This window comes from Aspergillus bombycis (assembly GCF_001792695.1).
Source record: "Aspergillus bombycis strain NRRL26010 chromosome Unknown contig00088, whole genome shotgun sequence".
NCBI lineage: Eukaryota > Fungi > Ascomycota > Eurotiomycetes > Eurotiales > Aspergillaceae > Aspergillus > Aspergillus bombycis.
In genome coordinates, this window is record NW_019170090.1 from 134,658 (window position 1) to 158,422 (window position 23,765).

General features: G+C 50.4%; 8 protein-coding genes across 8 annotated transcripts; 4 read left to right on the forward strand and 4 right to left on the reverse strand.

The window, feature by feature from the left end:
• Positions 1–182: 182 nt before the first annotated feature.
• ABOM_008349 (Zn(II)2Cys6 transcription factor) lies at positions 183–2,101 on the forward strand (the record flags this gene model as incomplete). Its single annotated transcript, XM_022535478.1, has 2 exons — positions 183–608; positions 677–2,101. 2 exons carry the CDS (start codon positions 183–185, stop codon positions 2,099–2,101), a joined length of 1,851 nt encoding a protein of 616 aa, XP_022386219.1.
• An 869-nt stretch (positions 2,102–2,970) lies between these two features.
• ABOM_008350 (C6 zinc finger domain protein) lies at positions 2,971–5,169 on the forward strand (the record flags this gene model as incomplete). Its single annotated transcript, XM_022535479.1, has 7 exons — positions 2,971–3,174; positions 3,260–3,366; positions 3,417–3,540; positions 3,661–3,728; positions 3,811–4,245; positions 4,299–4,564; positions 4,691–5,169. Coding segments are annotated over 7 exons (1,683 nt in total), but the record flags the coding sequence as incomplete, so codon positions are not given.
• Positions 5,170–6,747: 1,578 nt separating this feature from the next.
• ABOM_008351 (putative D-arabinitol dehydrogenase ArbD) lies at positions 6,748–11,304 on the reverse strand (the record flags this gene model as incomplete). The annotated part of the gene is made up of 7 exons (XM_022535480.1): positions 6,748–6,928; positions 6,987–7,412; positions 7,474–7,543; positions 7,606–8,043; positions 10,406–10,580; positions 10,613–11,123; positions 11,171–11,304. 7 exons carry the CDS (start codon positions 11,302–11,304, stop codon positions 6,748–6,750), a joined length of 1,935 nt encoding a protein of 644 aa, XP_022386185.1.
• A 1,677-nt stretch (positions 11,305–12,981) lies between these two features.
• ABOM_008352 (acetyl/propionyl/methylcrotonyl-CoA carboxylase subunit alpha) lies at positions 12,982–15,611 on the reverse strand (the record flags this gene model as incomplete). Its single annotated transcript, XM_022535481.1, has 5 exons — positions 12,982–13,041; positions 13,373–14,996; positions 15,052–15,149; positions 15,201–15,399; positions 15,457–15,611. 5 exons carry the CDS (start codon positions 15,609–15,611, stop codon positions 12,982–12,984), a joined length of 2,136 nt encoding a protein of 711 aa, XP_022386184.1.
• Positions 15,612–16,191: 580 nt separating this feature from the next.
• On the forward strand, positions 16,192–17,313 carry ABOM_008353 (uncharacterized protein; the record flags this gene model as incomplete). The annotated part of the gene is made up of 2 exons (XM_022535482.1): positions 16,192–16,269; positions 16,339–17,313. The coding sequence occupies 2 exons, from the start codon at positions 16,192–16,194 to the stop codon at positions 17,311–17,313; spliced, it is 1,053 nt and encodes a 350-aa protein (XP_022386183.1).
• A 133-nt stretch (positions 17,314–17,446) lies between these two features.
• On the reverse strand, positions 17,447–19,071 carry ABOM_008354 (isovaleryl-CoA dehydrogenase; the record flags this gene model as incomplete). The annotated part of the gene is made up of 6 exons (XM_022535483.1): positions 17,447–17,858; positions 17,933–18,210; positions 18,275–18,510; positions 18,583–18,677; positions 18,741–18,828; positions 18,888–19,071. The coding sequence occupies 6 exons, from the start codon at positions 19,069–19,071 to the stop codon at positions 17,447–17,449; spliced, it is 1,293 nt and encodes a 430-aa protein (XP_022386189.1).
• A 391-nt stretch (positions 19,072–19,462) lies between these two features.
• ABOM_008355 (putative 3-methylcrotonyl-CoA carboxylase, beta subunit (MccB)) lies at positions 19,463–21,312 on the forward strand (the record flags this gene model as incomplete). The annotated part of the gene is made up of 3 exons (XM_022535484.1): positions 19,463–20,776; positions 20,860–20,909; positions 21,018–21,312. 3 exons carry the CDS (start codon positions 19,463–19,465, stop codon positions 21,310–21,312), a joined length of 1,659 nt encoding a protein of 552 aa, XP_022386188.1.
• Positions 21,313–22,310: 998 nt separating this feature from the next.
• On the reverse strand, positions 22,311–23,212 carry ABOM_008356 (putative RAS small monomeric GTPase (Rsr1); the record flags this gene model as incomplete). The annotated part of the gene is made up of 4 exons (XM_022535485.1): positions 22,311–22,734; positions 22,851–22,860; positions 22,914–22,965; positions 23,015–23,212. The coding sequence occupies 4 exons, from the start codon at positions 23,210–23,212 to the stop codon at positions 22,311–22,313; spliced, it is 684 nt and encodes a 227-aa protein (XP_022386187.1).
• Positions 23,213–23,765: the final 553 nt, after the last annotated feature.

Sequence of the window (23,765 nt, forward strand, 5' to 3'; positions counted from 1 at the left end):
TTCGGTATATGATTGCAAGCAGTTGGTGGGGTCTAGCCACCAGGAATGTCTGACTAAAAGCCGTTGATCTCGGGCTTTATTTCAACCCCGGATTATCAACTAGGGCCCGTTTTAGTGGACTGAGGATCTCCATCCTGGCAACGTTCGCCTCTCCCTTTGGCCAATTTACTGCATCAATAGTCATGGCTAACGCCGTGCAGCCCGGTGTAGGCCTTCTGTCAACCCCACGTAGCTGCCATCGTTGCAACCAGAAAAAAATCCGATGTAGCAAGATCCAGCCGTGTGACAGCTGCCTGAAGTCCAACTCGGATTGTGTATTTCCAGGCCCCGGTCGTGCCCCTCGGCGTAAAAAACGGCCCCTCAAGGCCGAGCTTATCTCGCGCTTGAAGGGTCTAGAGCAGGAGCTCCGAGGAATGACGCAGGAACGTGGGGATCCTGATTCTGCTGCTAGTTCCGCTGCTGCGTCTCAAGATGCCTCTGTCCGGTCGAACGCCCCTTTGGCTGCAAAGAATGACCGTCACGTAGAACATGAGCAGGGCAAGTTGATCGTGCAAGGAGGCTGCGCTCGGTATGTTACGCATGAGGTACTGATTAGTCTTGGTAATCAGGTATGTATTACTTTGCATTGTTTCCCGGGCTCTGGATACCTTCTTACTAACTAACCCTTGTGTGAAAGATCGAAGAGCTCAAAGACCTGGTGGATTCGCCTGACAATGGTGTTGATGAAGACGAATGTGAAGAATATTCGCAGAATGGTAACCAGTTCCTCTTCAGCTACTCGTCCGTCGCTTCTTCGCTGTCGGCCTTTCATCCCAGCGTAAAGGACAGTCAGATACTATGGAAGACTTTCGAGGAGAATGTCGCACCAGTCGTCATGGTCTTCCATAAACCAACCCTACACAGACTTCTCTACAAGACCGCTACGAACACCAGCTACATTGACCGAGCCTCGGAGGCGGTAGTCTTCGCAGTTTACTTCGCCGCCGTCACCAGTATGAGTCCCGAACAGTGCGCCGAAGAGCTCGGTCAGGATCACTCCACACTCCTGCAGCGATACCGATTCGCAACACAGCAGGCGCTGGCGCGAGCAGGCTTTCTCCAGACACGAAACCAGTCCGTGCTCCAAGCAGCCGTGCTCTTCCTCACCTGTCTACGCTCCCCCGGAGACGCTGAATTTGTCTGGACCATGACCGCGGCGGTTTATCGGCTTGCACAGGGACTGGGATTGCATCGCGACGGAACCCATTTTGACCTCACCCCCTTTGAGGTTGAGCTGCGTCGCCGACTATGGTGGTCAATCTATCTGCTGGACAGTCAATCGTCCGAGCTTCATGCCATCGGCACACTAATCACCGAGTCTTGCTACGACACCAGACTGCCCTTGAACATCAACGACGCAGATCTATCCCCGGAGTCAACCATCCCGCCCGACGAACGCATCGAATTCACAGAAATGACCTTCTGCCTAATCCGCTGCGAAATGACCGTCCTCTACCGGCGCTCGTTTCTCAATTCCAACCCCATGCCCAGCACCAGCGAAGGCCACACTTCACCCCTCCTAGACGAGCGTCTCCGCCAGCTCGAACAAATCCGTACCCACTTACAAGATCGATACCTCCAATACTGCGACATCTCTATCCCTGCGCAATGGGTCACGGCGACAGTCATCCGACTCGCTCTCGCGCGATCATGGCTAATCGCGCATCTCTCGCAGGGGACGATGAAGGTTCGAATGCCGCTGATCGAGATCTCGCTGGAGGATCCGAAGCGAGACCAGCTCTTCCTGGCCGCCATCGAAGTGGTGGAATTCGCCTATCTGCTGGAGACGGACCCGCGGACCACGCGGTGGGCCTGGCTCTTCGAACGCTATCCGCAGTGGCATGCGGTGGTGTTTGTGTTGACGGAGCTCTGTGGGCGGGGGCAGTCGGTGGAAACGGAGCGGGCGTGGGCGGCGCTCCAGAAGGCGGTTGAGCGGTGGTCTGGACGAGAATTCCAGAAGGGAGGGATCACGCTGAAAACGGTTCATCATTTCATCGAGAAGGCTGCTGTAGCGCATGATCGACTGGGAACGAACTGGATCAGAGAATTGCTGAGGCGTTGACATCCAAACTACTTGTCGAAACGAATCAGTAACGATTAGCCACTGGGACCGACTGGCTCAGGTCTGATTCAACCTATATCATGCAGTACTCCGATACATCCGTGTGCGCAGCTGCCGCTAAGCTTTCTGTTACTGTTTCGATATGATATTGGTTGCGCAGTACCCGAACGCCCCGGTCTTTAATAGCCTCTTGAAGTCTTAAACCGGACTGCAAGACATCGCCTGACTGGTCAGTCAGTCCTATTCCTGACCCCGGAGGCCTACTGGGTGGGAGAGGTGCCCAAGCTATATAAACAAGCGGTACCAGTTATTGGAAAAGGGGCAAAATTCAGTTCGTCAGCATTCAGCTCTAGTATCCCGTCAATCATAGACGTTTTCCTTCTACCTTGTCTACGTATTCTTACCTGGTGACAGGCTATCCACCCTGTATAGTATTGCCCGTTTTGATATTACTCTATTAATCTACAGTCCCTGTGCGGATTGCGATGAAATCTGGAACGGTCTATACAGAGCAGAAACCGGTAACTAGGTATACATACATCTAGTAATTACAGGAAAGTATATATAGTCCGGTACAAGAACTATCAAACATATAAAATCCCCTGAGGGGATTGGGAGATCACGCGGAACCGAGGCACCGAGGGATTCGGATTTGGCAGAGCAGAGAAAAGGCCTTCACACTGTCATTAGAATGCCTCATCGTCTTTATAACAATGGAATTACTGTAAACTATTTCATACAAATCAGTCCAGGCAGCCTATTCGGAGAGGTAAGATATACCTATAGAAATAACCTGTTTCACCACCACCACACGGGTTCGGAAGATCGTCACCGGGATAATTTGCAATTTGCGGGGTTTTGGGGATTAGGTCTCGCTTACCCATGCGAATCCGAGAACATTCCCAATTGACCTGCGGAACAAACCCCCGGGACTGGGATCCAAAGACATGGAAAAGACACTCACTCCGACGAAGAAACAGCGAGGCGGTGCAAGGAAAGCTTGCAACGAATGCAAACAGCAGAAAGTAAGCGAACGTCCGTCCAAAACATCCCACCTCCGCCCAATAGTCACCGTAGGGATCTATATCGGGGACATCTATTTTGCTCTTCCATTACCTCCCGGTTTGACTAAACTCTGGTGGCTTTGATATCCGGTAGCTTCGATGTGATATCGTCCAAACCCCCGCGGACGCCTGCTCGCGTTGTAAAGGACTCCAGATTGAATGCAAGGTTGAACCTTCTTTCACGCGTATCTCAAAAAGAAGGTATCTCGTACATCCACATGTCGTCCGCTCTTGGATGCTAATCCTGATAGGCGAAATGCTGAAATGGAGCGCGAGATTGCAGGGCTCCGTCGACGACTTGCCACGAATACCCATCATCATGGCCACGCTGTGGAAGGTAACGTCGGTGATGAGGTGCCCCAGCCTGCAGGGAGCGTAATCTGGAACCCAGCATCGGCAGCACTAAATCAAGGGGAAATTATGTCTACCAGTCTCGAGCCACAGGTCATAGCTACCCCTTTAACTATGTATAGCACTCTATCTGACTTGTTTCAGGAGGATCATATGTGGAGACTGGAAGATGTCTCCCTATCTAAGCCAAGAGTGGCACGACTATTTGAGCAGTAGGTCCCTATGTCTTTCTTTTCTTTTCCTTTTTTTTTTTTCTTCTTTGGATGAGTTATTCAGTTTCTAATGGTCTAGCAGGTTTTTCAATTATTATCATCCATTTCTTCCACTTTTAGACCCCCAAAAAGCACCCGAACACTATCTCCGCCGCTGTCCCTTACAAGCATGGACGATAATTTGCGTCGCTAGCCGACGGGCTCCAACAGAGCCAGGCCTCCTCGGCGCACTCACTGGCCCGTTCAGCAGGCTTCTATGGTCGACTATCACCAGCGTGCCGCAGGATTACGCCGTTGTGAAGGCCCTCTGTCTTCTGTGCACCTGGCCCCTTCCTACAACTAGCCAGAGAAAGGATGCTACATTCATGCTCTGCGGGCTGATGATGCAGATTTCCATGCAGTTGGGGCTACATCGTCCGGTTCAAGCAGAAGAGTTCACCACATTTCAAATAGGCCACAGTGAAGCGGTGAAGGATCGGCTCCAGACATGGGTCGTCTGTAATATTGTAGCTCAAAAGTAAGCAATCCCATCCGCCGTGAAAGAACTGAACCATTCATTGAAACCAACAGTATTGCCACCGGATACGGACAACCTCCAGAGACGATATATGACTGGGCGCTTGAGCCAGCGTCACTCCAGGATGCCGGTTATTATCCTGCAGAAGATCTGCGAACTCGTCTCCACATTGAAAGGTTCTGTGATCGAATCACCAAGTCTCTCTACGGTAGCAGGCCAGACGCGGCAGAGTTTATCGGGCCCGAGAGGCTCTTAATAGTCCAGCTTTTGGAGAACGAACTTAGGGACATGGAACTTAATTTTGGCAGGAATATTTCCCGTACGATGCCTCGCCTCTGAGTTTCCTGTCTTTGGCTCTCGTCACGCTGACTACGTGCTCGGACAGATATTAATAAGATCCATCTGCGAGCCGCCGAGCTCCATTTACGATACTTTATATTCTTAGGTTCAAACCCACGACCAAGTGACATTACGAAGCTGTTCATTGCAACCACCTCATTCCTCAGTCAAGTCCTGGACCTTGAAACATCCCCCGACCAACTGATCAGCTACGCAACAAACTATATCCTGCAGATGATCATCTCGGCGGCATTCGGTCTAATGAAGCTCCTCAAGAGTACTTTCCGGCATCACATCGACTTCGAGTACGGGAAGCTGTTATTCAACGGCGCAATATCCGCCCTGAGAAGAATCAGCGTCATGGACCACGATCGCCCCGTTCGCCTTGCAGATGTGCTGGCGCAGATGTGGAATGCAGGCGATCGTGAGCAATCCGCCGACGAAGATAGCTTACAGCTTAAAGTACGCTGTCGGATGAGTATGAGCCACGTCTACGACACAGTTTGGCGCTGGCGACACCGCTTCCGGCCCAGAAAGGGCACGTCGGATGCCCAAGGCATGTTCCTCCAGCGTCTCGTCTTGTGAATATCGTCTTACTTTGTGTTTTCAAACTGACCTGGGTATAGTAGCTGCTACTACCGCTAATCCGACGGGATCTGCAACCATGATCTCGGAACAATTCAATGGATCTATAGAAAATCCTGCAATCATGTATCCGCCGAATCTTGGCCAAGGAGGAGCCTTCTTCAACGAGGCTGGATTCTCGGAAATCTTCGATTCCCTTAACTGGGTGTTTGATGAGTTTCCCGATCCTTTTGCTGCGCCCCAGATGATGTAAGAGTTATTGAGTCTAGGAGACAACTTCCCTGCTTTCTAGTGCACCCCAGCTCCAAGATCATGTCCTTTCTTCCTCGTACCGGGTATAAGGGTTATACTGTGCGGGGCGAAGAGTCGCAAACCTGCCACTTTGTATATAATACTATATGTTGATGGTATCGTCTCTAGCTCCCTAGTTCACCTGGAAATACGTTGTATGGTTGCCTGAGGCGGCAGTGACATACTCAGCCCCGGTCAACAATCATGAATCGGATACAAAGAGACATACAGAGGATCCTTTCGTTAGGCCCTGTTTCAGACTGAACAAGTAAATGGCTTCTTCTGGTCTGATTATCAAACATGATCAAACGGCAATATGAGGCGAGGGGCCCACATTTAGTCCCGGAAAGGCTGACCACATATCTTGGCTTCGGTTCGATTACGCTTTTTTTCTCCTCGGAAGATTTGCTCTCGGCTGGGTTGCCTTACTTTTTCTGTAGATCAGGTAGGAGAATCGTAGGGTTCGAGCGCGGGGGCGTCTGGTTATCAGACCTTGGGTTGATTTTCATTAGTCAGTGAAATGGATTTATCTATCTATCGGGATAACTAAATCTTATCTTGATGAAAAGAAAAGATGTTTTTGATCGAAGGATAACGCGGTTAAAGCGGATGTTGTCCCTGAGTTGACATGTCATGTCATGAATCATTGATAAGCTGAAAAAGCAATTCGAATTTCTGACCGACTGACGCCGCTGACTGTATCGTAGTCATCCTCGATCTGATGTGGGATGTCTTGTGGTGCTCGGTTGGTTTACTTGTGGTTTCTCATGCAGCCGATCCACTTGCATGCCGTCATCTGGAACCCGCCATGATGGAGACCAACAGCTACCGGGGTGATGTCACATTTCAGCAAGGAAAAATAATTAAATCTAATCATTGTAGTCGTTCCAGAGTCCACGACGAAAAAAAAAATAAGCACAATGGCCTCACGCTCTGCAAAAAGAAAAGAAAAGAAAAAGAAAACAAGTCTATCATGCAAAAACCAAGTCCGACCGCGATTTTGGGTACTCCATAGCAAAAAAATACAACCTTTCCCGCTTTTTGGAACCAAACACTTTCTCCAAAAAACAACACGCTTCTTCAGAACAAAAGTAATCGTCGTAATGCAGCCCGAGGGGTCGTCACAAACCACTTCGAGAGAGAAGGGAAGCAAGCCAAAGCCCGAGGTACCACCCAGAATCAAGCAAACCGGTCTATACCGAATCCCAAAAAAAATAACCCCGTACATCATGCCCATATTAAATAAAGAAGATCAGAAACAAACAAGCACGGCGTCCGCGGAGGGATCTAGGTGAGGGTGTAGCCGCCGTCAACGCGGATATCGGCCCCGGTCATGTACTTGGAGGCGTCACTGAGCAGGAAGGTAACGGGACCCATCAGGTCCTCGGGAGTCCCCATCTTGCCGGTGGGGATGAGGGAGATCCACTTGTCCCGCAATTCGGGGTTCTCATCCAAAATCTTGCGGGTCCTGTAGCGAAACCGGGTTAGTCACAATTTCAACCCCTAGAGGATGGAACGTCACATACAGGGCAGTAAGCATGTATCCAGGGCTGATGCAGTTCACACGGATGTCGTGGCCGGCCCATTCGACAGCGAAGGACGCGGCCAGTTGCCGAACAGCGGCCTTGGCGGCGTTGTAAGGAGCCTGAGGCTGGGGCACGTTGACGATGGCACCAGACATGCTACCAATCATGACAATGCTGCCCGGAACCTTGCGCTCCATGAGGTGCTTGGCAACACCGGTCGCAAACAGGTATGTTCCATCGACGTTAACGCCCCAAAGCTTCTGCAGACGGTCGTGAGGATAGGAGATGGCATCGAAGTTTTCGGTGAACCCGGCGGAGGTGACCAGGTTGTCGATCTTGCCGTGCTTGGAGATAATATCGGAAAGAGCATCGTTGACGGAGTTAGGGTCGGAAACATCAGCGTAGTGGGCGGTGACGTTTGGCATTCTAGATTCAAGCCATTAGCGGTTGGAATGACCAATTAAGGTGATCAATCAGTTACACTTACTGTTCCAAGCCGGGGTTCTCCTTCCTGAACTGCTCAACCAACTTCTGGGCTTGCTCCTCAGCCTCCGCCTCTGTGAAAACCTTTTAGTAAAACTCTTGAAAGCCACTTGGTTCCCCAGGGCTTAGAACATACTGTTAAGATCGACAATTGCAAGGTCCGAGCCCGATGCAACGATCGCCTGAGCCATGACCAAACCGAGACCACGGGCACCTCCGGTCACCAGGGTAACCTTGTTCTCGAGGGAAAATTGAGCCAGGGTACGCTTGAAGTGCATTCCTCCGCGGCCCTGAACGATAGGACTGCGAGGCATATTCTCATCATCGGGGTATTCGATCTGCAAACTCTCATCGACACGAGCGAAACGACCCTCCGTGTCCAATACACCCTCAGGGGCTTTGTTGGTAGCGGCCAAGATGGGATCCTTTGCTGCCTTCGACTTGTCATCGTTGGCACGGGGAACCGTCGACGAGAGACCGCGGAAGAAAGTGTTCGCTACCGCTGGCCGTGATGCTGCTGTTACCGCAGCAGGGCGTGTGTTAATGCGGAGAGCCTTGACGGCTTGACGAGCGGCTGGTGACTTGAACATTGTGTTTGAGTATAAGAGGTAGCTAAGAATATAGCTCTGTACTCAAGGGAAAGGAGGAATTAGAGTTCGTTCTGGGGAAGGAAGGGTATGAACGAAGGGATAGATAGATGGAAGAAAAGATGAAGAAGGTCCACCAGGTCGATGGGAAGGAGGAGTATATGTAGTCACCCCTAAAACCAGAAAAAAAACAACGGTGGGAGAAAAATCGGATGGGTTGCTCGCCTCTTTTACGGTAAAGGGGAAACCGGAGAAGTAAGTATCAATCAAGGATTGGAGAAATGCGTATAGGTGTCCACAAGCGGCGAAGGATTGGGACGTACAATTAAATCAGAAAATTCTAAAACATTGATAATCGAAATAGAAAAATCAAAATAATAATAAATACAAAAAAAAAAAAAAAAAAAAAGGGAAACCTTGAATGGACAAAGGAGCTGGGGAATGTGAGGAACAGAGCAATTGCGGTGACCGACCGCCCCAAGGGACCAGCAAGTTGGACCATCATGACTGGAGGCGTGGCCAAATTGACTGGTTCTCAGAGTGGAATGGCTGGGGGAAGGTATCCACCATCCCCAGGCACTGGGGAAAATTCCACGTACTTTCTGGATGACCCTTTCAACATTTCAGTATTTTCTTTTTTTTTTTTTTTTTTTGCCATAGCCAACATCAAGTGATGTCAGGCGGTGTTGGCCAGGCCTCAACCGCCCTGCAGCGATCTGACCAGGATCGACTTAGTGAGTGGATCGGCGGCGCTCTTCTTTTGCCTCCCGCAGGCTTCCGCGTGACTCCAACACGCCTCCAGAAGTTTCACCGGCTTCTCGACGATCCCAATGCCGGTATCCCGCTCCTCACCTTCCCAAGGCTTTTCTACTGTCAACTCGAGATTATGGATCCCCCATGTTTTTTTATTATTAGTTAAACTATTGTTTATTTATTTCCTATCAATTCTTTCCCTTGTTATCTCACACCCAAGTTTTACTCCATTTTTACTTAATTACTCCATATTAACTTCGATTACTCTCGATCACCAATTCAGAGAACAACAGTCATCCAACCATCCGAACGAAGCGCAATGGCCTCCTCCCCTGCCGACCAGTAACGCTCATACCTCAATGGCAAACCAACTCGACCGGTGGAGCAAGCTATGTATCCGAGCATGCAATAAAAGAATGCAACACTGCAATAATCCGGAGCTCAGAAATTCAATTCAATTCCATTCCATCTGATCTATATCAAACTCACAAGCGACGGGCGACAGTTCATCAGCAACACAGCCAAACTCAATCAACAGGGACGCCAGCGCGCATGCGCAGCCATCATTGGCTAAGTCAATCTCAGCCCGTTCTTAAAATACAAAAGATAAAGTCAAAGAGGAAATCTCTTATCGTCACGCGCCAACGCCATCATTAAACTTACCGTCCATGTCAACACCCTGCACATCATGCATGCAACCGTCCAGACTGCACGTACTTTGTCATCACCATATAAGATTGCTCATTCCAATTCCAATCTCGTTATGAAATTATTTAAGGATGTTATCATCAGATCTTCATAGCCCCTTCATCCTCCCCACGATTCACATTTGCCACCGTAGATGTCGACCCAACGACCACGAACACAGCCCTATTAACCTACTTTTCATAGTACGTAAAAGTCCGGTCCGGGCAATGTTAGCGTAGTTCCTGAACCACTCCCTTCCCTGGCCCCACTTGGTTCCTTTCTCGAACCTTGACAACCACACTTCCTGTGACCAGACACCCTGTGTCCTAATCGCTGGATATGGTGAGAGTGGGGCGTCACTATGGGCTAACTATCGTCTATTTACTCTGGTAACAGCAAATTACTAGCAGGACAGCATGCCTGTTCGGTATAGTGTATGCCTGCTGCTTGGCACCACCGTGTATTCTATATATTATCCCAACTGCATCACGCGATCTAGGTCCTTTTCTATGCTGCCTTCTTTCCCATCGTCCTACCCTGTTATAATCAACAAGGTCAAGCCTTGAATCCTTATCTCTAGTTAACAAGAAGCGTGGTCAGAATGACCAGATTACAGATATTTAAGCAGCTAGAAATTGCAGATAGTTCAATAATTCAAACCTCTCAATCATTTATTAACTGGCCATTGCATTACTGGGGTATACCGACATATGTGATATTGATACCACCACAAGATGCTACACGTCACGTAAAACCAACCCCGACATGACATGCATCACTCCAATAGAATCTAGAAGTCCCCTTTCAGTTATATGATTGAAGTTACAGTATCGAAGGGATCTTGCCAACTACCGCATCTCGAACAAAACCAACCTGTAGCTTCTGTCTTCTCCACATATCAGGGCCCACTGAGTAGACCTAGATGGTTCCTTCCTTTCGCCAGGTGTAGAGAGGCCTTGGGACCCTTAATCTGGTCGAAGAGCTTCAGCTGCTGCTCTGGAGGCGACACCTCGTCGAGCTCAGGCACCAGTACCATGACCGGCGCTGTGAATTCATGGTCAAGATACGGGGTTGCAAGGGCCACCTCGTGAGCGAGGTCAGCGTTTCAGGCGTAACATGGTTGTCATAGCGCGGGGCAGAGCGCATCGCGGCTAAGACCAGTTGATAGGCTTTTCGGCCTTCTGAATCGGGCACGCCAAAAACAGGGCTCCTTTTCTCCGTCCAGACGGGCACACGTGACGGTTCATTTCCACGGAGTCGGGACACACGGTCTTTAACAGCAGCTGTATAGAGCTGGGAAATGCGATCTTTGGCGAAATAGCTCGCCCACGGGCAACAGGCGATGACAAACCTCGCTCGCGAGTCCAGAACGGCGGCGGCGAGAGCGATGGCTCCGTTGAAAGACATGCCCCAGAACCCGATTTGGCTTGGATTAACCACGCTACACGTGGAGATGAATGTCAAAGCGTCGGAGTAGTCCTCCGCAAGCTTGGCTGGGTCAAACTCATTTCGGGGCAGCCCGTCACTCTCACCAAGTGAACGTAGGTCGTAGACCAGAGCGGTTATGCCGTTTTGCTTGAATTGGATTGCAATTAGAGGAGTGAAGCATTTCTTTGACACAGTTGAGCTAGGGCTTGTATTAGTAATAGACGCCAAACATAGTTAGCTAGTTACATTTCTATATCAAGATCGGGAAAACGTGCACCAAGTCCTAGGATGATGGCAGGTCCCCTTGTCTTCGCAAGGGAGAGATTTCCACGAAGGGTGATGCCGTCTAGAGTTTTGACCTCAACTTTCTCCATAGACATGATGATTGCTCTAAGTTCCTTATTTGGACCTTCCACTGATAGAGACCAAATCTCGTCGCTACAAAAGCTAATGAAGAGAAGGTATGCTATAAAACTAAGAAGCCACCAAGCACTACATTAATAATAATCACAACTATATGTGAGTAAAATCGGCATTGGCAACGGGACTCCGTGAAATGACTTGCCAGGGACCTGTCCTTGCTTACTTAGGGTCTTCAGGCAGGGATCTTGCCCTGATATTGTTGGAAAGCCGCATGTAAGGAGTTCAGTCCGCTGCCAGCCCATAGCCAACAAGCACATGTAGGGAAGCAGAACCATGTGAATATCCATCGCCGTTGACTTTGTCGATAGATTACGAGACCCGCAGGGATTAGGCGCGAGGGCTTATTCAGCGTATCCTCCAGGACACCCGTGACTAAGTTGCCTATGTCGAATACATATGCAAAGGAAAAGCTTATGCCGCTACAGATAAGGAATATGTTTATAAGGACCGAGAATGATTGAATAGGGAGGGCAAAGAGTCGAGAAACGAACCAGGCAAGTGAGTACCCGAGGTGTGCGTGTGGCATGGTGCTTTAGCAGATGGTATGTGACCCGGGCCTCATAGAGTATGCGTGGAAACCTGACAAGGTGGCATAGAATTACTACTTGCGCTGCATATTCCTCGGGAGGCTCATCGACTCCGTTCTAGAACGTTTCCTCCCCGAGGCTCGTTTCACCACCTTCCCTCATACTTTCTTGTTCATCTTCAATCTCACGACAATTCGCGTATCGTTATTATTATTATTTTGCGACTGTATATACTTTGCAGATGGTATGCGGCCCTTAGATTTTAGATGCCGGGTGCACGGTTTATTCTGTCACAGCACAGTCCTTCGCGGGACTCAGGATACTCTTCTAGATAAAGCTCTTTTGTTCCTTTCTCCTAAGATCAAGGTGTATGGGCTGAGTGTATTGTTCCATCCGATCGGAAATATATATATATATGCAACCGAACTAGGTCAAAGTAATTGGGTGGGCTTGGAGACCTAGGGCAGTGAGTTACTCGATATTCTTGGTGGGGTTCCGGTTCTGCACTTCTATGGATGGAAGCCGGAGCTAAGTTCCTTAGGTTCAACTCTGTCAAAATGTTAGTACCCACAGATTGTTGTCGTTGTTGCTTTGCCCCACCGTGAGATTGCGGATCTGACACTTATTTCTTTTTTTTTTTTTTTTTTTTGTTCTTGCCCTTTGCCTGGTCTCCTCATTGTTCCATTCTGACGGTGTTCCTCTGGTACATACGCATCTACCCTTACCGGCTGTACGACACACAGAATACTAAGTAGATCTATTGATTGATTTAGACTAACGAAGGAAGTCATGTGCCGTTGTCCACATGACTGCGCCTTAATTCTAATTGTACTGCACCATTGCCATAACATCGTTCACCGAAAAACTCTGTTCCTACCGCGGGAGGGAGAAATTGGAGCTGTCTCCATAGGGATATGTTTTAACATTTCCTTGATATCCACCAGTATCCATCGGGGAAGGGCGGCCGGTCTGCGTACCAAACCCCAGAATACCGACGGCCTTAACTTTCTTCTCCTCTTGAGTGCAATGTCACCCTGGCCATACCTTCTTTTTACCTTTCTGTTTATACACGACCGTACACCTGCCGGGAGGTTTGCCGACCTGTCCCTAGTTCTCATCGCCCTCTTCAGCAAATTCGACCAGAGGCGTGCCGCTTTTACATTGGTCCTGCAAGGTACACGTTAGTCAGTTCGTTCGCATTGATTGGGGTGGGTGGAGATTTTCGAAGCCGGGCGGAAAGGTCATGGAAGCTGGACAGCCGGTCCGTGCATGAAACCCACGGAAGTGCCCGGTCGTTTCAGCCAAACCCCAGACCCCGGTCGCCGAGTCGGCCAAAAATCAATAAGATGATAAAAAGGAGAGGGAGAAACGGGAAGGTGTGCCCACACCGGGCCGAATCCATCGTCTCGATACCAATAGTCACACCAATAGCTCCAAACATTGAGAAATAGCCGGGCAAGGTTAATGTTCGTGCAGGGGAACGGTTCGCGTGACTTACTCCTTGTTTATGTACCACTTTGGAAATGGTTCCCTTTTGCGGGCTGCGGATGACCGTTTCCATTTTCATACTCTCAATAACCACCAGTGGCTGGTCTTTTTCCACCACGTCGCCCGCCTGAACTTCCACGCGCAACACTTTGCACGGCATTGGGGCTAGAACGCTGTTGGTTACGTCCTTCATTCCTAGTGCCTTGTCCATCCACTTGGCCCGTGGTATCGCCAGGCGATACTGCGTTCCTCTCTGAAACACAATGACGGAGTCTTCATCACGGATCACGGTGGTGTCCAATCGTGTGTGAGGGAAGAAAGAGGTAACAACATGCGACCCAGGGTTGTTGTGACTGACCACCTGCTCAAAGGTGTGCCCGCCTACTTCTACATTGAATGTATTGTCATCTGTTTGTTGAACACGGATATCAAACTTGGTGCCATCCTTGGCTCCAGGCGTCAGCTCCGCAAATGTTATCTGCCGTGATTGATAGCTGGGGCTGAATCCGACAGCGGAACCTTCGAAATTTGCCTGCTTCCGAGCGACCGGGGCAGAGTCGTGGTTCAGACAAGCCAATGCGGCTTGTGCGAGCACCTCCGGTTCGATGGCCTCGCGAGTGAACAGTTCTTCACGATGCTTTTCAATGTATCCAGTTTCCACCTCTCCGGCGACAAAATCAGGGCTCTTGCAGACCGTCTTCAGGAATTCGATGTTGGTAATTGGCCCCGCAACTTCGTACTCTTCTAACGCAGACGCAAGCTTGCGGAGGGCCTCTTGTCGCGTACTGCCTCTCACGATCAATTTGGCAATCATTGGATCGTAATGAGCTGAAACTTCATCGCCGGCGACGAAGCCTGCGTCTATTCTGATGTCTTCGGAGGGGGTGGGAGTGCGAACGTGCAGCAGTGTACCGGAATCAGGTATGAACCCCTGATCGGGATTCTCTGCATAGATTCTCGCCTCGATGGCATGCCCACGGCTCGCCATATAAGCTTCTACTTCCTCCTGGGTCAATGGGAGCTTAGCGCCTTCGGCCACCTTGAGTTGCCAGTAGACCAGGTCCTGACCAGTGACCATCTCGGTCACCGGATGTTCAACCTGAAGTCTGGTGTTCATCTCCATGAAAAAGAACTCCCCAGTATCGTTGTCAAAGATAAATTCAACGGTACCGGCACCTTCATAGCCTACAGCCTCAGCAGCCGCCCGTGCCTTTGCCCAGATATCTTTCCTCGTAGCATCAGGCAAGTGAGGGGCGGGTGACTCCTCGAGAATCTTCTGATGCCGTCTTTGTATACTGCAATCTCTTTCTCCCAAAGCCACGCTATTCCCATGCTTGTCTGCGAACACTTGGACCTCAATGTGCCGTGGTGTGGTGATGTACTTCTCCACTAACACATGGTCGTCTCCAAATGAGTTCATAGCTTCTGACTTTGCAGATTGCAGTTGAGCCTGGAACTCAGACTTGCTATGAGCTATACGCATTCCCTTTCCACCACCTCCTTTGATTGCCTTGATAAGCACAGGATATTTAATCTTATCCGCTTCGGCTTCAAGGAAGCTGGGATCTTGATTCTGACCGTGATAACCAGGAACGCAAGGAACACCCGCCGCCGTCATGATTTTCTTAGACTGGCTTTAAAGGCCGTCAGTAAGGCTTACAGGAAAATTGAGTCGAGTAACTAGCTTACCTCTTATCCCCCATGTCCTCGATAGCCTTCCATGGGGGTCCAATGAAGACCAGCCCGGCTTCTGTGCATTTTCGCGCAAATTCCGAATTCTCACTCAACTAAAGACAGGTTAGCAGATTGATAAACATCATCTCTTCAGAAATGCATACAAAACCATAGCCTGGGTGTATCCCTTGACAGCCCTCCCGCTTCGCAATCTCAATGATACGGTCTCCATCGAGATAAGCTGATACAGATCCTAGATTGAACGCGAATGGGGAGCTCAGTGCATGCTGAGCCCGGCTATCGGGATCTGTGTATAACGTAGTTACGCGGATACCATGTTGAGCCGCGGTACGTCCGACTCGTCTAAGGTGAGGGTATAGTTAGTATGAAAACAGCGCGCAGCACAATTCCCCGACATACAAAGCAATTTCTCCTCGATTTGCGATGAGAATCGAATCCAATGAATTCTGTGATTTGGGGGTAGTCGAAGACACTGTAGATGCAGCTCTTCTTGCTTTCTGGGCGGCCGTCGGCCTCAGACGGGAAGCAGTGCGGAGAAGGGACGAGAGTGGCATTGTAAAGAAACGATGCTGATTAAGATCACAGTATTGATTCAACACCACAGAGTATATAGGAGGGCAGCAGCATATTCTGCGTAAGAAGACAAAGCTTTGAAAGAACAAACAGGAAGAGCTCTCAGGGAAAAATAAGAAGGCCGGCAGCTTAAGTTGCATGGAAGTAGTACTACTGTTCCCCCAGACGACCCCTTGAGCCGACGCAAAGCGAAGCTGCGGGGAAACACCGGGCACGTGATGCTATCTGAGATCCACTTCTTCTGCAGCGCAGTTAATCTCGTTTTTTCATCGCCGGAAAGACGCGATCAGCGAACTCCCCCGACGTCACCGGTCCATTGTCTGGTGGCTTACACCGTATCCATCTGATTCGGCCTTACGCTCGCTCTGGAATTTGTCCTACTCGGTCTCGACAAGCTGACTCATCTCTTTGTTTTACTGTGGCTCGGCTCGTCTTTTGTGTCTCTGCTTTCCTTTCTAGTAATACCCATTAGACTTGGCAATTTTCCACCATTTCTGTTCTCACTCTTGTATACACGTTTGAACCCTATATTTGACAGTCTTTCACTTTACTATACCCAAGATGTCTGATGACGAAGACTACTACGATGAATACGACGAAGACATCTTTTGGATTGAGGAACCGGACCCCGAGATCGCTGTCAGTCTCAACACCACACCAAGGATACCATACAGTCACAGACAAAGAGCTAACCCATTGCCCATGTAGGATGACCTCGCCGCAACCGCAGTCTATGATGCTCTCTTCTTCGAGGATCCCTCACTCGAGGTAGAAGAATACTTTAGCGACTGGGACGACCAATCCGACGATTACTACGACGAAGACCCAACCGCCGTACGACGCCAGCGAGCAATGGGCCTCTGGCCAAACAAATACAACATCAAAGAAATAAACGACATTCTCACCGCGAAAAAGAATCCTTCCGTCCACAACGGACCCATCCCCAAAAAGATCCTCCCCAAGACAGACGTGGCATCGTTCCAGGGCACGGTATGGAAGACACTTCACGACGACAGTCCACCCCGTAAACTGTACGAACCTGGCGACGGCGAAAAAGTGGCCCTCCTGAAGAATTGGCGCGAGGTGTTCCGGTCGTCCCATCCTGCGATTGGGCGGGTGCGAATGCGGAAAGTCGGCTCCGAGATGGCCCCGCCTCGGGCGCCAGTGGTCTCTAAGAGGGCGGATACCAGTTCTGATGATACGTCCACAGCGTCGTCGTTGGAGAGCCTTCGCGAGACTGATGTTGGGTCTGATGGTTTCTCGAAAACTACCACTCCGGCTGAGTCATCGCTCTCTCCGCCATCGACGGTGCATTCGCATAGGGTGATCAAGTCAGCTTCTGATCTGCCAGTTAATTCTAAAATGCTTGAGCATGAGTTCCCTATCGAAGCGCCTGAGTCATATGGTGATCCAATGGGAATGGAGTCGGAGTCATCTGATCTGCAATCTGCGACAATGCAAGAGCAGGAGTCTAGCCCAAAGAAGCCTAATTCTGTAACCGCACCATCTACCCGGACAAGGAAACGTAAGGTGTCCGATGCATTCGATCAGCCTGACGCAGACAAAAGCCAAACCACCACCAGATCGAAGAGAATCGCATCGAAGAAAGTGGGTGAAACCGCGGACACTCCAGCGGCATCGGGTCCTGTACGGAGGTCTACCAGAAACAAGGCTAAGCAATAGACTGAAGTGGCCATGAAGATATGAAATCATTTTTGTGTATCTAATTCAACACTCTGCCCATTGGCGGCTAAATATAACAAATGCCAGCTATATATGACATGATAGAACGAATGCAAAACAGGAACGTATATAACTATGCATACTCTTTATTGAATGCCCGTCCAATGACCATCCGTCTGATTTCGCTGGTCCCCGCGCCGATCTCATACAGCTTCGCATCGCGAAGCAACCGTCCTGCGGGGATCTCATTGATATACCCATTGCCACCCATCAGCTGGATGGCATCAAGTGCACACTCCGTCGCCCGTTCCGCCGCATACAGGATAGCACCCGCACAGTCCTGGGTCCGGATGCTCACCTCAGACAAAGATGCGGAGTTATCAACGTGCCGCGCCGTGGCATACGTGTAGGCGCGCGATGCCTGAAGCTTTGTGTACATATCTGCCAGCTTACCTTGGATCAACTGGTTATGGGCGATGGGTGATCCGAATTGCTTGCGGACATGAGTATAGGGAAGAACGAGATCAAGGGCGGCTTGCATGATACTAGATATCGTTCATTATTGTCAGTTCTGGTGTTCTTGACTGTAAATATATAGTGTCTTAATAGTAGAACCTACCCCAGGGGACCAGCGCTGAGAACCAGACGTTCCAGATCGAGACCTTCCATGAGAACCTTGACACCGCGGTTTACTTCGCCGAGGACGTTCTCCTTGGGGACAAACACATCTTCGAAGATAAGCTCTCCAGTGTTTGAGCCGCGCATTCCAAGCTTATCGAGCTTCCGTGCGCAGGAGAATCCGTCAAATGTCTTTTCGACAACGAATGCCGTGATTCCCTTGGAGCCCTTCTCGGGCTCCGTTTTGGCGTAGACTACAATGAAATCTGCGTCGGGGCCCTGAGAGGTGATTAACGTTTGGCCTTGTTTACAGGCTCCTCTGTAAACATGTCGAGCAACTCACATTCGTAATCCACATCTTGGTACCGTTCAGTACGTAGCCACCATCAACCTCCTTAGCCGTCGTCTTCATACTGACAACATCCGAGCCGGCAGAATGTTCCGACATCGCCAGAGCACCAATCTTGTCACCAGATAGGAGTCCCGGCAAGAACCGCTCCTTCTGTTCCGGCGACCCATTCAAAGAGAGCTGGTTGACGCAAAGCTGGGAATGCGCAGCGTATGACAATGCAATACTTCCTATAGCGCGCCCCAATCAGAACACGAACAGAGTTCACATTTAGTAATGTGGTAACAGGAAGAATGCAATACCTGATGCACGACTAAGCTCTTCCATAACTATACAGTGCGCCTGGTAGCCCATTCCGAGGCCGCCATAATCCTCATTTGCAGTGATGCCCAGGAATCTGACAACTGAATTAGAATCGCCTACAATGGACAATGACCCAGCAGCTTGGTGTGATAATTACCCAGCATCACCAAGTTTCTTCCACATCTCTGCCGGGAATTCATTCTGTGCGTCTGTCTTTGCAGCTACTTCCTCGGTAATCTCACGCCCTTGATTGCGCTTATGGTCAGAGTGCGGAACGCAGAACATCACTAGGAGAGCAACTGACTGGTAAATTCCTGCACACGTTCCCGTAGCTCTAGTAGCTCATCTTCAGTGGGCGCCACGAAGCCCTTGGGGTGTTTTGATGCGAACGTCCGAGATGCGGGGATCTGTATGAGGGGTTTCCTGATTGACCCCAGGGACCGGGAGGTACTGCGGAAGAGGAATGGGAGACGGGATGCAGCAGCCATTGTGGAAAAGGTATCTCTGCACGGTAAATTCACACCAAGAAAGAAACAAAAGATCTGAAGGGAAGGGGAAGTGGAAGGGAAATGAGACAAGCAAAAAGCCGAGAAGAATGAAGTAAGTAGCAGAGTTGCATGTCCGCAAATGCGGAGGCCGATGCCAGCCGCGGCTAGACGCGGCAATCGTCGCAGTTTGTTTCTCCGCAACTTCAATCCGGGGTCACATTCGATCATAATTCCTCCCCACGCCCATTGTCCATCCTCGTCTATTTTTCCCTCATCGGCCATTGCTCCCACTTGGCTGCTCTCATAAAGCTCCGGACAGGACCATGAGATAGCTCAGTCTGGTGTTTCGCGGTGCTACTTCATCTTCTGCTCTCCCTAGATTCTCCCCGCAATGCGCGCACCGTCTCCGCTCCTGCGGAGCTTGAGCTCCAAAACATCGCTATCGCTGCCTTACTCGCGACGGCTGCTCACCCCTCGTTTTCCAATTGCAGTCTCCTCTAAAACATCTCTCAGGACAGTTGCAAGCTATACGCATCCGCATCATGCCTCGGCCATATCGGTTCTGCCCACCGCGGTGGACACGTCCTCGCCGGATTTCAAGGAGAATGCCGAGCAGATGAAGGAGCTCGTGGATCGGATGAGCAATCTACATGGCACCATCTCACAGGGCGGGCCACAAAAAGCAAAAGATAAGCACATTGCCAGAGGCAAAATGCTCCCTCGAGATCGGGTGACAGCCCTGATCGATCCGGGCACATCGTTCCTGGAGCTTTCCCCGCTGGCCGGCCACGAGGTGTACCCAGGCGAAGACGTTCCCGCCGGTGGCATTATTACTGGAATCGGAACCGTCGAAGGTGTAACATGTATGATCGTGGCCAATGACAGCACTGTCAAGGGAGGCACGTACTACCCCATCACGGTGAAGAAGCATCTCCGAGCACAAGCAATCGCTCAAGAGAACAAACTCCCCTGCCTCTACCTCGTGGACTCCGGCGGTGCCAACCTTCCCCATCAAGCCGACGTGTTCCCAGACAAGGAGCACTTCGGCCGCATCTTTTTCAACCAAGCCCGGATGAGCTCAATGGGTATCCCGCAGATCTCCGTGGTGATGGGCCCCTGCACAGCAGGAGGTGCCTACGTCCCAGCCATGAGCGACGAGACTATCATCGTCGAGAACCAAGGCACCATTTTCCTGGCAGGTCCTCCCCTCGTCAAAGCCGCCACAGGTGAAGAAGTCTCCGCCGAAGACCTAGGCGGCGGCCAACTGCACAGCACCATCTCTGGCGTAACAGACTACCTCGCTGTGGACGACGCCCACGCCCTCATTCTTGCCCGCAGATCCATCTCCAACCTCAACTACCCCAAAACCAGCGTGCCCCTCCAGCTCGACGATAGCACCATCAAAGAACCTCTCTACGACCCCAACGACCTAAACGGCATCGTCGGCACCAACCTCCGCCGCCAGATCCCCGTCCACGAAGTCATCGCCCGCATCGTCGACGGCAGCGAATTCGCCGAATTCAAACGCGACTACGGCACCACCCTTGTCACGGGCTTCGCCCGCATCTACGGCCACCAAGTTGGCATCGTCGCTAACAATGGCATCCTCTTCTCCGAATCCTCGCTGAAGGGAGCCCACTTCATCGAGCTCTGCGCCCAGCGCAACATCCCCCTCATCTTCCTCCAGAACATCTCCGGCTTCATGGTCGCGCCGACGCCGAGAAGGGCGGCATCGCCAAAAACGGCGCGAAGCTAGTCACGGCAGTAGCCTGCGCCGATGTACCGAAGTTCACCGTCGTCTTTGGCTCCAGCGCCGGCGCAGGCAACTACGGCATGTGGTAAGTTACACACCAGACACACACCCAACCATCCAAAAACCCCCCCAGACAACCCAAGAAACAAAAGAAACCAAACAGAACTAACGCATGACTCGAAAAATAAAACAGCGGCCGTGCCTACTCTCCGCGCCTGATGTTCATGTGGCCCAACGCCAAAATCGGGGTCATGGGCTCTGAGCAACTCTCCTCAGTGATGGAAGCAGTTGGACGCACCGCAGACCCAGCCCTCAAAGCTCGCATCGACCACGAGTCCGAGGCGATTTTCTCATCCGCCCGACTCTGGGACGACGGAGTCATTCCGCCTGCGCAAACGAGACGTGTACTTGGATTGAGTTTGGCGGCGTCGTTGGGTGGAAGGGTTGATAAGGACGTGCAGACGCGATTTGGTGTTTTCCGGATGTAGTGCACTTACCATATACTCTCGATCTATTCTAGGTCTAGGTCTAGGGCTAGTATGTAACTGGATCTGGGGGTGCGTTTTTTTTTTTCTTATTACATTTATATCTTTGTCTTCCCCTTCATATCGGGGTTTATATGACGTATGGTCGGCTGCTGTATTAGAAATGGACTTTTTTTTTCTTCTCTAGAGCTTTTTTTTTTTTTTTTGCTATCTTAGAGGGTCTGTATGTGTGATATTGGGGTGGAAGATAGGAGGTCAGTCGCGAAGATATCCTAAGTTGCTTATTACGATAGTCCCTATAATTTACAGGAGAAAGGATGAGCGAATGAAAAGGAAGAAAAGGAATATTGCATTCTAATAATCTACCCTGCGTTAAACAGACTAGTTTCGAGAAGAACGGGAAATTGATCAGGGGGGTAGAAAAGGGGGAAGGGGAAAAAAGGGGGAGAATCGGAAGGAATAACGGGTCAAATAAGGCACAAAGAAAAAGCAAATAGAAGGGGGGGGGAGGGAAATCCAGTAGATAGAGAGAATTCAGGAGGGGGCTAGGAAGAAAAGAAAAAGAAAGAAGACAGTGGTTCTTTTCCTTAGTAGGGTTGCGTTTATCAGTTTGCAACAATCGAACGGCGACGTAGTTATAAGACGAACTGTTCTATACCGATAAGGGGAATGGCGAATGCCAACCTTGAGTGTCGAGGTGGAACGAAGAAACGTGCAACTTTTTTTTCATTCCTTAAAAGTAGAATAACAGGCGAAGACGTATCAACAGGAAGTCAGACAAAAAAATTTGAATGGTTGTGAACCGACATATATCTATCATTGGACGGGCATATGATGATTGAAAACATTAGGGCGGGTGAAGATAAGTAGTATATATGTGCAGATAGGATGTGAGCCGGTGGCTCGAGAGATGCGTCGATAAGATGTGAGGTGGGCTGGTTCAAATACGATGAGCGAGTCGTTGGTCTTCTGCACCTCCTTCATTTATAACATTCGTTAATTTATAGAATCACACAAGGTCCTTTACGTTTCGTCTTCTGGCGTCGTTCTCGCTTGCGATCGGGCCGGTTTGTATTTTCCCGCTTAGGCGGTTCGTCGCGACCCTTGGAGTTGCCTTGCAGGTCCTTCCGGATGATCTGTCGGCAGAGGTCAATGAAGACCTCGTTGACGTTGGCTCGTCGGCGAGCCGATGTCTCATAGTAGGGGGCGTTGCCCCAGCTCTGGGAGAGGGCGAAGGCGCGAGCACGGGGCACCGCGCGGTCTTCCTCCAGGTCGGATTTATTGCCTACGATGACGATGGGGACTTTCTCGTCATCTTTGATGCGGATGATCTGTTCTCGTAGTTCGGACAGCTCGTTCAACGAGGACATACTCGTAATGGAAAATACCAGGAGAAACCCTTGGCCCTGTTTCATGTAAAGCTCTCTGTGAATCAGGGTTAGCATGCGGGTCTGAGAAGGGATGAGTGGTTATGTGTCAGTCCTATAGCCGCAGTAGTGGATCCCAGTGGACTGAAGAAGTGGGACGGGATGCTGATTTACCTCATGGCAGCTAGGGCTGTGTTAGTGGAAAGGACAGAGTCGTACCGTTGCAGGGAAACTTACTGAATTGTTCTGTTCCGGCAGTGTCAAGAATTTCTAGAATGCATTGTCGCCCCTGTGGCAATCAGTACCTTAAGACCTGGTTGGTAACACGATCCACTTACGTCTACCTCGATCTGTTTGCGATATGAATCTTCGATCGTCGGGTCATAGCTCTCAATCCACACATTTTGGACGAATTGGGCTGCACAGAGTAAGTGACAATTGTCCCTCATGCGGGATGACCCATGAGTCAGGCCAATGGAGGAGGCAGAGGGTAGATACCAGTCAGACAACTTTTTCCCACTCCACCTGTTGCGCATGAGATAGCAGATATCAGCGGTGGACCTCAACGATCTTCGGACGTCAGATGATGCCTACCAGCGCCGAGCACGACAATATGATATTCCCGTCTGTATCGAGCGAAGCCATTAGCATCCGGCGCGCGCAAGAAGTTCAGGGCATGGGACCCGATGCGGGAAGAACGTACTGCGGCCGCATTGAAAGAGCAATTGTAGTTCCCACTCAATCAGCTCCAGTTATTTGATAAGTGTTGGCGCCTCGAACGGATCGGGACGATGCGATGCTTGGTTCAATCGATCTCTTCCCACACAATGTCTGTTGTACCGTACCTCCTGAATCTCCAACAAAGAAGTATGATGCGACGATGAAATCCACGCAGACCGGTCCAGATCGGAGGAGTAGATAAAGGATATACTTCGTTAAGTTCGTGTCTCGTCAACGGTCGAAGATCTCGGTGGTGAATCGCGACTTCAAGCAATGGGATGGTCTGATACTGGGTCCCTTTGGGGGCGGGGGTGGGCTGGAAGAGCAAAGGCAGCGACAAAACGCGATGCGTTACATCGGTCTCAATGC